Consider the following 13,767-nt stretch of genomic DNA (forward strand, 5'->3'; position numbering starts at 1 on the left):
CATGGAGAGAGAGGAAGCGACTTAAAGGCGTGGAAAGGAGGGTTCGGTGCAACTAAATCGATTCCATAATGGGGTTGGCGGCAGTGTGTTTGGTTACGCAGGGAGTAGGAGACGATGATGACATTAATACGTGATTATAATTGGATGAACTAAGATTTGCCAGTTTGCCTACATGAGAAGGAATGGTTGGATCAATTTACAACTATTTTGGATTGGATCATAATGATCGAAGTGTATCTGATCATGTTTTCATTTTTTCAGCTGTTCAACCATATTCATATCAGAGATTAGTGAACATGGTCTGATGCCAAAAATCACAACAGGAGAACAACATGTAGATGAAAAAATATGTGTGTAACATTGTCTAAAACTCAATGAAAATATGTTTGATCCCTGAAATACTAAACCTACAAGGAAGGAGCAGAACCTTTTTACATCACATTACCAATCAGAGAAAGAAAAAACACAAATACAAATAAATCTTGAACAGAATATCGACCCGAGGATCGATATTATTGAACAAATAGATACTGCTTTGCCGCTGGATAATTAAAGCCCGAGTTCCAGAAACCCCCACATTGGCCGAAATCTCTCGCACTGAACGACCATTTTTATCGATAAACAGATTCATAAGAACCAAACTTTTAAGATTATTTTCTCTTCACCTAACATTATGAATCAGTAGTCAACCTTCGGCAAGTTGCTGCAGAAAGAATACTGGGCGGTGGCAGAGTTTTTAAGGAACCTGCTTGCTTACCATCCAACCACTGAGACTTGTTCTTCTCCAACATCTTGCTACGATATTGACGGCACAGTCATAAATGTTGCACAAATTGATGCCTATAATAAAACCATGTCCAGTCTGCCTTGCACTGGCTTTGGCGTATTTTTTTTCCGAGGCAAGCATAGGCAAAGGCTTCAGCATGTATCCTTACAACATGCTAACATTCAAACTGCACAAAATGGTATGGCTTTGCATGACCTATCAAGAACATAATGAGCACGAAATCAGTCTTGCATGCCACTCTTAATACAATGGAGAGAAATAAGTATGAGATCAGGCAGGTGACAAGTAACAGACATAACCACACTGCAAACTTAGTTTAATTTGCAGGAAAGAATTCTAGAAAAGAGGAAACCTTGGATAATCTACTGATGGAAGCGATGTGGAGGGATCTTAAGTAAACACATAATAGTTATGCTAATAAATCTCTTCTTTTCCATTTTCCCCTATAATTTTCGAGGAAGATGTTTACTTTTGTACTATCGATATATGGTGCAACACATAAAGGTGTTCCATCGAATCGTGATCTGCAACATTGAAAGAGCAAATCCTAATGTCTCTGTTAAAAGAAAAGTATAAAATACTAGATAAACAATTAAGTTGGATATTTATGAATTCCCAAAATCTGAGACTACCTCTTCCTGAATTTAAGTTTAGCATAAAAAGATACCTATCCAGTCTTTAGATATGACAACTAGAAGAAACATAGCATAGATCTCTACATTTACCTGGCTAATCCTGTCAAGTCTTTTGGGATTGTTGCCTAGGCACTACAGAAGAAAACAGAAAGGAAGCTGCCAAGCCATACTATTATAGACTATAGTTTCACACATGAATATTTATTGATATGTACACATGATGGTCCAAGCAACGACTCTTAGGTGAACTAAAGCCACAAACTACCTAGGTGCACCTGCAAACACCATGTTGATAAATGAACAAACTTATTGATAGTACGCAATACATAAATAGTGTAAATTAGATTGCTTACACATTCTAGAGTTGCTTGCTCCTTGGGAGCAAAACCCAATGCCTCCCCAATGCAATACAACAATATTGTAACATCATTTATGTTGAAACCTCTGACATACTGTTCATGGTCCACTCAATCAGCCAATTCCAATCTGATCTAGCTGAGGGTACCCTCTAGCATTAGTTCAACATGCAAGCTCCTTTTTTCCCCCAACATGTCAGCTCTTGATCAAGATCAGCCAGCAACTACAACGAAATAGATTACATCTCCTAGATTATGCCTAAACTATCAATAGTTTGAAATGGTGTAACCTCAAACTTACAGTTTTGCAAACTGTACAATCAATTCAAATATATAACAGTAACAAGTATAAGAATATAATGAAAAAGATGTAATCTGAGGTATATTATATCAAGAGCGACCACCATTAACATTCTCACATGCTTTCAGAATTATATGTAAATTAGAATATTAAATTGATCTGAGTGATAACAAGTAGAGACCAAAACATGGTCAAGATGCACATTAAAAAATGACCTATGGGACAATTGCTGAAGCAAGTTAGTTGAACCGCCAAGCATAATTTTTTTAAAGAATGACCAAAAAGTAATGGATTTATATTAAAAAAACTTAGTTGTAAAATTCTGAGTTTACTGGTCATTGTTGAAGGTCATGGAATCCAAAAGGAACTGTGGTTCTACTTCACGCACATAACACAGAAAAAAGTGCTTCTTTAGAGCTAAGAACTCAGGGAACCAGAGAACTATGCTTCATCTGACAAACTAATGTTCCTGACACATACAACCTCCTCCGCGGGCTGCAACTGATCCAAGGCTCCCAAAGACTGGATCTCATTATCAAATGGAATCCAGCTGGAAGCTCGTTCTTTCATTGCTTTATTCTCCTGCATGAGGTGTCTGACCTTCTCCACAGATTCCCACTGTCCAAGATCTGCATAGAAATTTGAAAGCAGGACATACGCTGTCGGACATTCTGGATCCGACTTAATAGCCCTTTGTGCCACCATCCTTCCAAGCCGTAAGTTCCCATGAATCCTACAAACCCCTAGCAATGCGTTCCATGCTCGAGCACTGGGTCCACAAGGCATCTCCCTGAGGCATTCTGTTGCCTCTTCAAGACGCCCTGCTCGGCCCAGCATGTCTACCAAACACACATAGTGATCTTCATCCGGAACAACACCATGTTGTTTCCTCATGGAACAGAATAACTGTAACCCCTGCTCTACAAGGCCTGAATGACTGCATGCAGTCAAAAGAACTATGAAAGTATTAGCATCAGGCTTTGTCCCTGTTTTAATCATCTCCTCATACATTTTAACGGCCTCTATTCCATCACCATGCTGCCCAGCAGCTGACATCATTGTATTCCACAACACAGTGTCCATCCTGCCAGCATCCGTAAGGTCAAAAACCCTTTGACCTCCTGCCAGATCCCCACACTTGGAATACATATCAACGAGAGAACTGATGACTATGGCATTTGGGTTGAAACGGGTTCTCAGCAAGCGAGCATGGATCTGCTTTCCATGCTTCACTGAAGCAATAGCACCGCAGGCACAAAGGGCACTGCTGAAAGTGAACTGATCTGGCGAAACTCCCAATTTCATCATGTTTCTAAACAGATCCAGAGCTTCGAAAGGGTGGCCATGGCGTGTGTAACTTCCAATCAAGGCAGTCCAGGAGATGGAATTCTTCTCCGGCATCTCATCAAACACCCTACGAGCAGAAACTAGGTCGCCGCTGCTGGCAAGACCGTGAACCAGGGTAGTCCAAGCGAGCACATCTCTGGTAGGCATCTCATCAAACAGCTTCCTGGCATCATCCACAAACCCACATTTCGTGTAAGAGTTGACCAGAGAGCTGGAGATGACGATATTGGTCAAGAACCCGACAAGGAGCACCTGGGCGTGGACCTGGCGGACGAGGTGCGTCTCCCCGAGCCGGACGCAGGCGACCAGGAGGCCGGAGAAAGTGTGGGCGTTGAACCCGAGTGAGAAGCGGCGGAGCTGGGAATAGAGGCCGACGGCGTCGCCGCAAGAGCCAGCGCGAGCGAGGGCGAGGATCATGGTGTTCCACGATACGACGTCGCGGTGGGGCATGCGGTCGAAGAGGCGCCTGGCTTGGTGGAGCATGCCGAGGCGGGCGTATCCTGCGAGCATGGTGTTGAAGGAGAAGAGGTTGGGGGTGGCCATCCGGCGGAAGAGGCGGCGAGCGTCGTCAGGGCGGCCGCGGAGGAAGTGAAAGGCGAGCAGGTGATTGGCGAGAGGAGGGGTGGGGGCAGCACAGAGGAGGCCGGAGAGGCGAAGGAAGAGGTGGACGCGGCCGGCTAAGGGAAGGGCGGCGGGGGACCGGAGGCACAAGCGGAGGAGGAGGGCGAGGGTGGCGGAGTCAGGGCGGAGGCCGCAGCGAGCGAGGAGGGGGAGGGTATCGACGGCGAGGTCAAGGTGGCCGACGGCGAGGCAGTGACGGAGGGACTGGAGGAGGCACGGGGCGGGATGGGTGGGCATCGGGAGACGGCTGCGGGTGCGGCCGGCCTCATCGTGAGGGCATCAGACCCTGTGCGCTCTTCGTGTCCGGTCCGGACGCGCAGCGTCAACCCAATACAAGGACGGACGAATATAACCATGGGATATAGGAACGGGAATCTTGATGAGATCATGTGACGTGTCAGTGTTTAGCTCGAGTCCACAATAGTTTCAGATTAATTCAGGTTTGGGTTTGATTAGGCAGGTTCGAATCAGACCCGATCGTGATCCGACAAGCTAAACCCGATCGTGCTGCTGGATCTTGTTCCAACCCCAACCTATTTGTCAATCTTAAAGCCGTCCTTATCGTATCATGTAGATATTACCCCAATCCTACAGCGCCGTTCCGTGGAGCACCCCCCCAAGGCAAAGGCTATTGTGGACATGGCCCAAGCGGCAGTGGCGGTAGCGCCGCTGCGGCACTCGCCATGGCCGCGGCTCTCCTCCCTCTTCTCCTCCGGGAAGCACCGACAGCACCTCTTCTTCTCTGTCGCCCGCTCCCTCAGGCCTCTCGCCCCTCAGGCGCCCGAGGGCGACGGGGACGGCGAACCGGACGCGCCCGCGGTCAGGAAGAGCCGGAACGAGCTGAAGCGGGAGGCCCGCCGCGCCGTCAAGTGGGGCATGGAGCTCGCCAGCTTCTCCAACCCGCAGATCAAGCGCGTGCTTAGGTTTTTGCTTTTGCTGCCTCCCGCCCGAGTTCTCATCCGTTGTTTGCTTTATATGCGGATTCTTCTGTTTGCAGAATTGCCTCTCTTGAGCGTGAGGTCTTCGACGCCCTAATGCTAGTGAAGGTAGTGTTGCTACATTGTGGCCCTTTTGTTATTATGTTTCCTCATCAAAAATAATTCTTGTTTGATGCTTGTTCTTACTGGGGACATGGATTTTGTTGTTCCCAGAGATTAGGTCCTGATGTTCGCGAAGGGAGGAGGAGGCAATTCAATTACATTGGTATTTTGAATTTACTTGGCGTGTCATGTTATTGATTTTACAGAAAAGAAAGCAACTTTTTTTCCCCTCGGTTCAATGTTACATTATCTCGTGAAATGATTTCTTGAGATCATTAAAAATGTGATTAGGATGACTATGACCAGATGCGTAGATACAGATAATTCAAATTTAGGTACTGAAATTTCCAAAGCATTTGTTATGAAGAATGCGAACCACAACAAGCAGTGACCATGAATTTGCTGAATTACAAACCAGAAAGAGGTGTGCATACTAAGACTTTCAGTACGAATTTCTTAGCATGCGATTTACATCAAGGAATAAAACCATGTTCCGAAGGACAATGAGATTATTTAATCAGGTGTGACAATATGTAAGTGCAAAGAAAAGATTATAACCTTCTATTAGCATTATGTGCACCATCGAATATCAGCCTTGTGACAAGATTATGATACATACACTAGCTTAAATGCATGTGTTTTCTTTTGTTCAACATTTCATTGAATAACTACTGCTCTTGGCTCTTGGAACTACAATATAGGAAATATTCTTTTGCCTACTTAGCATTGAATGTTGTATTTGTTAAAATAGAATTTTGCTTGCTGCATTAATTTCAATCAATCTCGTTCTGTATTATGGGCTACATTTTGAACTTTTGATTGTCTCTAAACCTTTGAATCTCATTTTTTAGGTTGGGAAGATCAGGATAAACCAAATTATAGATTAGAAAATGAAAAATGCAGCAACCTGTTGATCTTAGCTCGATCAATGACACTAAATTTTATAGAAGCTCCTCCTCGTTGCTGTCCTGAATGAGCTTTATATCAAAGCTCTCTTTCCTTGATGTGTCTTGCCTCTTTTGGAGGTTTTTACCTGTGCCATAGGTGCATGCAAATAGGGAGCTTTTATCTTTCTTATACACCATAATCGTGCTTAGAGGATCATAGTACATAAAAGCTTGTCTGAACTTCTATCTACAGGTTTTGAACATTTAGATGCCATAAAAGATCACACAGTGGAAATCATGGTTTTGCTGGCTATTTCATAATGCATTTGTTATGTTTTAGGACGACTTTTGCGGCAAGCACAACCTGATTTGATGGATGCTCTAATTCAAGCTTCTAAAGATGGTGACAATGATAGATTGCTAGATTTGGCTGGTCCACGGACATTGTCTGATGAAAACGATGAAGAGGAAGAAGAAGACACATATGGGGAAGAGGTTGTCTATGATACATGGGCCTCCGTTGAGGTTAGATAACTTCTGAGTTATTTTGACCACTATAGCAATAATTATCACTTCTGAGCTAACATCATGATATTATTGGGAATATCAATTAGGTATCTGAAAACCATGCAGAAATAGCTGCCAAGTGGTTTGATGGCCTTGTTGATAAAGATGCTTTAATCACGAAGGAAGTGTATTCAATTCACAATGTTGAGTTTGATCGTCAGGTATAACTATAACTACCTTCTAAATTTATATAGATATATTCAGTACAGAATAGAATCTTGAAGTTTCTTTATTCTGCCATTTACATTATCTGACAAATAAAAGTAGCATTATCTATAGGAAGTCTTCCTTTTTTCTAGTCAAGTGTTGATTGGCATGCAGCTTCTTATAATATGGTAGTCTTATTCTGAGGGATTGTTGCTTTGTGTTTTTTAACTAAAATGTCAAGCCTTCTGTAAGCAATCACTCCTGATTGCTTAAAAAGAAAAATCACTCCTGACACCTTCATGAATCCTTTCACATAATTTAACTCTGTTAAGGGCAACTTCATTAGAAAAACACATGGTTTTCTTTAGCTCCTCTTGATCTTCGTCTCATTTTCCTAATATGTCTAATTTGTACTTATGCTTCTTTTGGAATCAATTAATTGGATTGCTTGCAAAGACTGTGATGGAGTTGGAAAGGGAATTTGAGTTTCACTAAGTGTTGTATCTTCAAAAAAGAAGATATTTTGTTAGACGTTTTTGGTATAGGAGGTGTCTTGAAGATAGGAGACATGCTTTTTTTAAGTTAATATTAGTTGTATGAGAAACATATCATTTCATAATATAATAGCAGCAATTATGCAATGCAACTACAATCATTACAACCGAGTGAAGATTAAAAAAGAATAAACTAGAATGTATTAAACTAATATATAGTAACTAAGATAAAGGAGGGATTTTTGGGAAAAATAGGAACAAATGGATATAACCATAAGATAGAAGCTAGAAATGAGAATCTGAAAGTTGTTCCATTCAAGGTAAACCACTGCATGTATGTCCTTTTTATCCAGCTGCAATTCTATGTTGGTAGGTGGCATAGCCTTTGTTTGAATTCAAGCAGAACTTTGATAAATTCAAAACAAATACTTATTCAAACTAATACAACGATTAGCTTATTGAAGTTAAATATCTTAATTCTTAATTAGAGAGAAATTAAAGGTCTACTTTTAACAATTTTCTTTGGAAACACAACCCACTTGCTTGTTATGCAATGAAATGTTATTCTATTTTCTCTTATTTAAGCATATAGTATATATACTTCACTTTGGTTCCCTAATTTAAAAAGTACAAAGAATTTAAATGCATGAATGATGGGAATTAGAAAAAGTAAAAAGTGTAAGGAATTAAACGAAGAAGATAGAAATCGTAGAAGAAGCTGTATTCCTCATTGAGATGTTCTCCCTATTTATACAGGTTAGGAGGGAGGATTTCCCTCAACAGAACAGCGAGGTTTCCTCATACAGTTGGAGAAATCTTATTTGCTATCAAAAAGAATATTCATATTCCCATAAATGTTCTAGAGAATTGAATTACTCGTGGAACTTTGAAAACTCGGTGTATTTTTGTCAATGCCCTTCTATTCTATCTACAAGGATGACCTAGTACATGAAGCATCTGATAACGCAGAATCTGGGAAAATTAGTGTGTATATCCTAACTCCTACAAATATAGAGATTGTTTACATGACTTAAAGCCTTGATACCTCAGTTGCAAAGGAGCAGCCATACAATTTAGTAACCTTCTATATACCATCTGCATCACTTAAATCTAATATTTACTATGATATTCGGCGTTGGACTACTTGGCTATGCTGTCCACTATAATTCTTGTCTTCACTGAATCGTCATGATTAGCCTGTCAGGATAATGCTTTACCTTTGTCATTTTATAGTATGCTGAACTCAACTCAATTAGTCATTTTTATTGGAAATTGCACCTGTAAACTTCACGTACTGCTATAAAATAAATTATAGGAAATTGTAATATGAAGTTGCAGCCCAGAAATATATGGTTTTCTGTCTAAAATTCTCCTTTTAACAAATTATATAGTTACTAAATCCTAATTTAGATCTGGGAAGATGACTTGCGTAACGAAAGAGCGCCTCGCTTTTCTGCTGGCTGTCTATAGTTCTTTGGTCTGTTTATCGGTACAAGTTTTCTGAAGTACAAGTGACATCATTTGGACTCAAAATTATTAAAGAAAAAACATCTGCCCATCCATATATTCTCAATTTGCTTAAAACTGCTTTCTTGTATTCTGCTAAACTTTTTATGTAACTTACCTTCTCCAAGACATGTTCATTGAGATCTAGCTTTGTATTACGTCATTCTAATAAATTCAGTTTCAAGAGAGTTTTAAATTTACTTTGATATCCAATGTGGTGGCCCATGTCTGAAATGTAGTTAACAACTTTACCAACAGGAACTGCGAAAACTTGTTCGAAGAGTACAATCAATTCGAGAAGGCATTCTGGTTGATGAAAGTGGGGTGGGATATGATGCTATGTTAACCAGTGCAAAGAAGCCTCTCATTCGTTTTCTATGTTCGCTGGCCAAGAAAACATTGGCTGAATAAAGGTTCATTTTTATTTATATTTTCCACTGTAGGAAAGAAGATTGTGGTGTTAAACAAGAAATATCATTTCTTTAGGGGGGCCTCTCTCTTTCTCCATTTCTCTCTCTCCCTCCCTCCCTCCCCTAACATTTTTCTTGTAAAAAGTTTGTTGCTTTATTTTCACACTCATCATATTAGTTAGAATTGCTTCCTTGACATAGAATATGGTTCAACATATCGTATTCTCTAGCTGACTACGATATCTTGTTCAGGACAAATGTAACTGTAACACTTCCAAAGATGGATGGATGGAGAGAAAGTTACTACTATTGCTGTCATCTCTTGGCAACAAAATATAATCTTTTAAAACTGTCAAAGCTTCAGTTTACGCCATCACAACTCAATGGTGTGGATAACATTGGCAATCAAAGAAAACAGGGTTAGACCTTGCCAAAGGTATTCTTTCCATTTTGTGGAATTCCCAACTTTTTGGCTGATGATGACTCTTTGGCGCTCAGCTCTGTTGGAATCTGTTTTCTCATATTGGTATGACCCCCAAGGACAATAGACTCTGGTTGATAGAAAAAGTATGTATTTATCACAAGAAAAGCTTCTTTTCAGTATTCATCATGCAGCAGTTGGAACATTTGACATGGCTTTTGACAGTTTTTATCTTATAATTGAATCCAAACAAGGCTTGTTCACGGTTAACAAGAATGTTCATGACTGTGTAGTAGGCACCAACAGGCGACAGTGTGTGAAGAACATGGAGGTGTCAATACTCAAGTGGTTTCTCCTTTTATGGTTAAGAGTCTTAGATATCATGCAATGCTAAATGTGTATTACAACTCAAGTGGTTTCTCCTTTTATGGTTAGAGTCTTAGATATCATGCAATGCTAAATGTGTATTACAACTCAAGTGGTTTCTCCTTTTATGGTTAGAGTCTTAGATATCATGCAATGCTAAATGTGTATTACAACTACCCAAGGCATGTGATGAATTCTGGACTACATATTGTCTTCACAAAACTTCAGCTAATGTTGCTTTCCTCATCTTTTTCTAAAGTTGGGCAGTTTTATTCTTTTGTCACAGTATTTGATTGAACAAACCTCTCAGTGGGTCTCGGTTATAGTTGATATTCCCTGTACTTGATCACAAGCAGTTGGAATCTTACAGCTTCTTGTAGGTGTCAGTGGCCTGGGAACCTTAATGATCTACAGGAACAATAACTGGATTCTCCAAGGGATCAAATAGATATTGAGTCATCCATCAAATGGTTTGTAGCCCAGATCATGAAATCCTTAGAACTCACATGCTGAATTCTAGTTTTCTTGAGTTGGACTACTTAAATCTAGTGTTTACTGCAATGAAGAGTCATATCATTGCTTGATTGGATCATCTAATCCAAATTAAAAGGTGTTGTGCCCCTACCTTTCCCATATAAAAATAATTCATGTTTCCATGCATTATAATCATACATGCCAAAGAACTCTCACCAAAACTTCCCTGCCATCCACATGGCGCAGGAGAATCTTGAACTTTTGTTTACTATTTTTCATATCATTATTGGTCAATTTTTTAGTCGTATCATATACAGCTCCTCCTTTGAGTCTCTCAATCCTTGCAGTTCTGGGAACTCACTTCTTGGGTCTCCGAATCCTTGTGGCTCACAGCGGCACATAACCCCATCGCCTACCGTCTCCCTCGCAGAGCTCGAAGTAGCGCTGCCGACATCAGCAGGGGAATAGACGAGCGGCTCTCGAGTATGGCTGGATTCATGGCTAGTTTGTCTGCGAATCTTTTGGTCTTCTTTCTTGTTCAAGGTATGGTGAAGTGTTTTCCTGCGTTTGCCTGTGTTTTATGATTTAGTAGGTGAAGTGTTTGGTTTTCAGGGTGGTCGGCGGCTAAATTCACGTTAACCAACAACTGCGACTACACGGTGTGGCCGGGCGTGCTATCGAACGCCGGAGATGCTTCGCTTTCGACGACGGGATTCGCTCTGGAGACAGGGCAGTCGAAGAGCCTCGACGCGCCCGCCGGGTGGTCGGGCCGTCTCTGGGCCCGCACCCTCTGCGCCACCGACTCCTCCGGCAGGTTCAGCTGCGGGACCGGGGACTGCGGGTCCGGCAAGGTGGAGTGCTCCGGCGGCGGCGCCACACCGCCGGTCACGCTGGCGGAGTTCACCCTGGGAGGTGGCGGCGGCGGAGGCGGGATGGACTACTACGACGTGAGCCTGGTGGACGGCTACAACTTGCCGATGCTGGTGGTGGCGCAGGGGGGGTCTGGCGGCGGTTGCGGCTCGACCGGGTGCGTAGCGGACCTCAACGGGGTGTGCCCGTCGGACCTGGAGGTGGTGGCGACGCGGTCGAGCAGCCGGGGGAGCGAGGTCGTGGCGTGCATGAGCGCGTGCGAGGCCTTCGGGTCGCCGCAGTACTGCTGCAGCGGCGCCTACGGCAATCCCAACACGTGCAAGCCCTCGTCCTACTCGCAGTTCTTTAAGAACGCCTGCCCCAAGGCCTACAGCTACGCCTTCGACGACGCCACCTCCACGTTCACCTGCGCCGACGCCGACTACCTCATCACCTTCTGCCCCAGCACCGCCAGGTAAATAGTCAAACGGATGGAGACCGAACCAAGTTGAATGCTTTACCATTACAGAGCTCAAATTTAAGTCCATCTGCATTTGGACAAGCCATTTTAGCTGGACAAGGGCGTCGATAGACGAGTGGCAACCCATGGAATATTGTCCTCGCCTCCTCCGTCTTAGTTTTAAGCTTGATCTAAGAATGATCACCTCCTCTTCATGCCATGTCTTTACCTTCTTTTAGCCGTGAGACAGCAACAAATGGAGGGAGATATGAAGAGACGTCACACATACAACGCGCCTTGCTTTGGTTGCTTCCCCATACTTTATACAACTGCCATCACTCCATTATTCGCCTCGTGTTATCGTAATGCCCATGCAATTGTATGATGTTTGTTTTCGTGTACTTTTTGGTGCAGTCAGAAATCCTCGAGCCAGAATCCGGAGTCGTCGGCCGGCGCCGGGCTACCGTCAAGCGACGGCGATGGCGGCGCAATGGAGTTCGTTGGCGGCGACGAGTTCCGCGGCGCCTCGCCGACCGTGGCGATACGCGTTTCGCTCGCAATTCTTGTCACGTCGTGGCTACTCTGAGCCTGCATGAGCTTCCAGGAACGGGCGGCAGTGAGGCAGACGGAGGAGGAGGAGGAGGAACGCACTAATTCTCCGCAAGCAGGCCCATCTAATTTTGTCGTTGGCGATCGACCGAGAATATTCTGCTGGTGGGGGATTGAGATATGAGAGGGGTGTGACAAGGAAGGGGAAGAGCGTCACCTGATCTGGTGCTTATTGCTGTAAGGCTGGTATTTGTTATCCTCTTCGTTTGTGCAGAGCGGCGTCGCTCTCGGGGATGCAAACGCGAGAGGTGGTGAAGAAAAGGAGGAGAATGTCGGTGAAATGTCTCATCGATTATTGTAATTTATGGGTTTGTATCGGAGCCGTTTGCGTTCAACCTCTTTTTCTTGTCTCCATAGATTGGCTCGCGAGTCACTGATGAGTCCAACACTCTTACTGGTGTTCGATGATGAAATTGTGGATACCGCAAAGGTCCGTACGACAGAACCTCAACTTGGAACAGTCACTGCTTCACCTCTCATGCTAAGACCAAATCGAAACGATAAGAGATCTATTCACTTCGTTCTATCATCCATTATTACTACTAAAGTCAAGGTTATTATTACTAAAGATTATTATTACTTCTTGAGATCAGGATCTATGAGGAGGTAAATGCTCCATCAAGATGATGCTTTTAAGACCACTCTCTCACATTGCAAGTATCACCTAAAGAATATTAGTGGGAGCATATCCTATAATGCCACACCCCACGTCTATTATATTTTTTTCTAAAAAAATGTAATCATAAATAGTACTTTAAGAAGGGTGTTAAAGTTGAAGTGTTTGGTCCGACCCCCAACGAGCAACATCATCCATGCAGTTGGATATCGGATGGGAGCCTATGTCATGTCGGGTTAAGTTTTGGTCTTGTCTCCTAAGGTCGGTCTTCTTCCTTGGCAAGCGATTTACTTCTTCATCATCGAATTCCTGCATTCAGGTTAAGATCGGGAAGAGAGATTTTTTGACTCAATCCCTTCGAAGGCTAAGTCGGTATTGAGCGGAGTTTTTTTTTTGGAAAGAATGAATATCTTTTACCTGATGTCGGTTTGGGATTTTTATACCTATGAGCTAGGGTCGATCGTATGTGATATGATGATGGCGGTCGACTCCTCGGGCGATCGACTTGTACTTTTATGGGAGTGTTGATCGACCTACATGGAAAGCATCGCATGGCGTTATTCCGAGCTTGTACCATATAGTGTTGTCTCGTGCGACTTCGAACGATGCGAGAAGGGGCAGTTGTCCCCCAAGTTTGAGATGGCATATCTTACACGATGTTCCATCTCAATCTCAAGGCTCCATATCTACGTTGATGTGTTTGCTGAGTATGGCTACGAGAGTGATTATGCTCTCTCAAACAGGTCATATCGTAAAAGAGTAAATCTTTTATCTTTTTTTTCGCACCGTAATCGATTTAGGTCTTAAAAAAATTTAAAAAAAGAAGAAAAAAAAAAGGAAGGAATAGAGGAAAGAAACCGAAGAAGAAAGGAAA

The 13,767-nt window shown here is 42.8% G+C and overlaps 3 protein-coding genes across 4 annotated transcripts; 2 read left to right on the forward strand and 1 right to left on the reverse strand.

Moving 5' to 3' along the window:
* Positions 1 to 339: 339 nt before the first annotated feature.
* Positions 340 to 4,357, reverse strand: LOC135627682 (pentatricopeptide repeat-containing protein At2g21090-like). Of its 2 annotated transcripts, none has more exons than XM_065133851.1 (2): positions 2,412 to 4,357; positions 340 to 982 (listed from the first exon to the last, which is right to left on the reverse strand). In XM_065133851.1, the coding sequence occupies exon 1, from the start codon at positions 4,282 to 4,284 to the stop codon at positions 2,521 to 2,523; it is 1,764 nt and encodes a 587-aa protein (XP_064989923.1). In that variant the 5' UTR covers positions 4,285 to 4,357; the 3' UTR covers positions 340 to 982; positions 2,412 to 2,520. The 2 variants fall into 2 exon arrangements, with proteins under 2 accessions (XP_064989923.1, XP_064989922.1); XM_065133850.1 differs by having other exon boundaries at positions 1,776 to 4,357.
* Positions 4,358 to 4,627: 270 nt separating this feature from the next.
* On the forward strand, positions 4,628 to 10,143 carry LOC135627683 (uncharacterized). Its single transcript, XM_065133852.1, has 7 exons — positions 4,628 to 4,970; positions 5,045 to 5,093; positions 5,199 to 5,250; positions 6,315 to 6,499; positions 6,589 to 6,702; positions 8,947 to 9,101; positions 9,351 to 10,143. The coding sequence occupies exons 1-6, from the start codon at positions 4,687 to 4,689 to the stop codon at positions 9,097 to 9,099; spliced, it is 837 nt and encodes a 278-aa protein (XP_064989924.1). The 5' UTR covers positions 4,628 to 4,686; the 3' UTR covers positions 9,100 to 9,101; positions 9,351 to 10,143.
* A 151-nt stretch (positions 10,144 to 10,294) lies between these two features.
* On the forward strand, positions 10,295 to 12,631 carry LOC135582528 (thaumatin-like protein 1). The gene is made up of 3 exons (XM_009383756.3): positions 10,295 to 10,902; positions 10,972 to 11,683; positions 12,083 to 12,631. Exons 1-3 carry the CDS (start codon positions 10,845 to 10,847, stop codon positions 12,252 to 12,254), a joined length of 942 nt encoding a protein of 313 aa, XP_009382031.2. The 5' UTR covers positions 10,295 to 10,844; the 3' UTR covers positions 12,255 to 12,631.
* The last annotated feature ends 1,136 nt before the right edge of the window (positions 12,632 to 13,767 follow it).

The sequence above is a fragment of the Musa acuminata genome, chromosome BXJ2-11 (genome assembly GCF_036884655.1).
Source record: "Musa acuminata AAA Group cultivar baxijiao chromosome BXJ2-11, Cavendish_Baxijiao_AAA, whole genome shotgun sequence".
In the NCBI taxonomy this organism is placed as follows: Eukaryota; Viridiplantae; Streptophyta; class Magnoliopsida; order Zingiberales; family Musaceae; genus Musa; species Musa acuminata.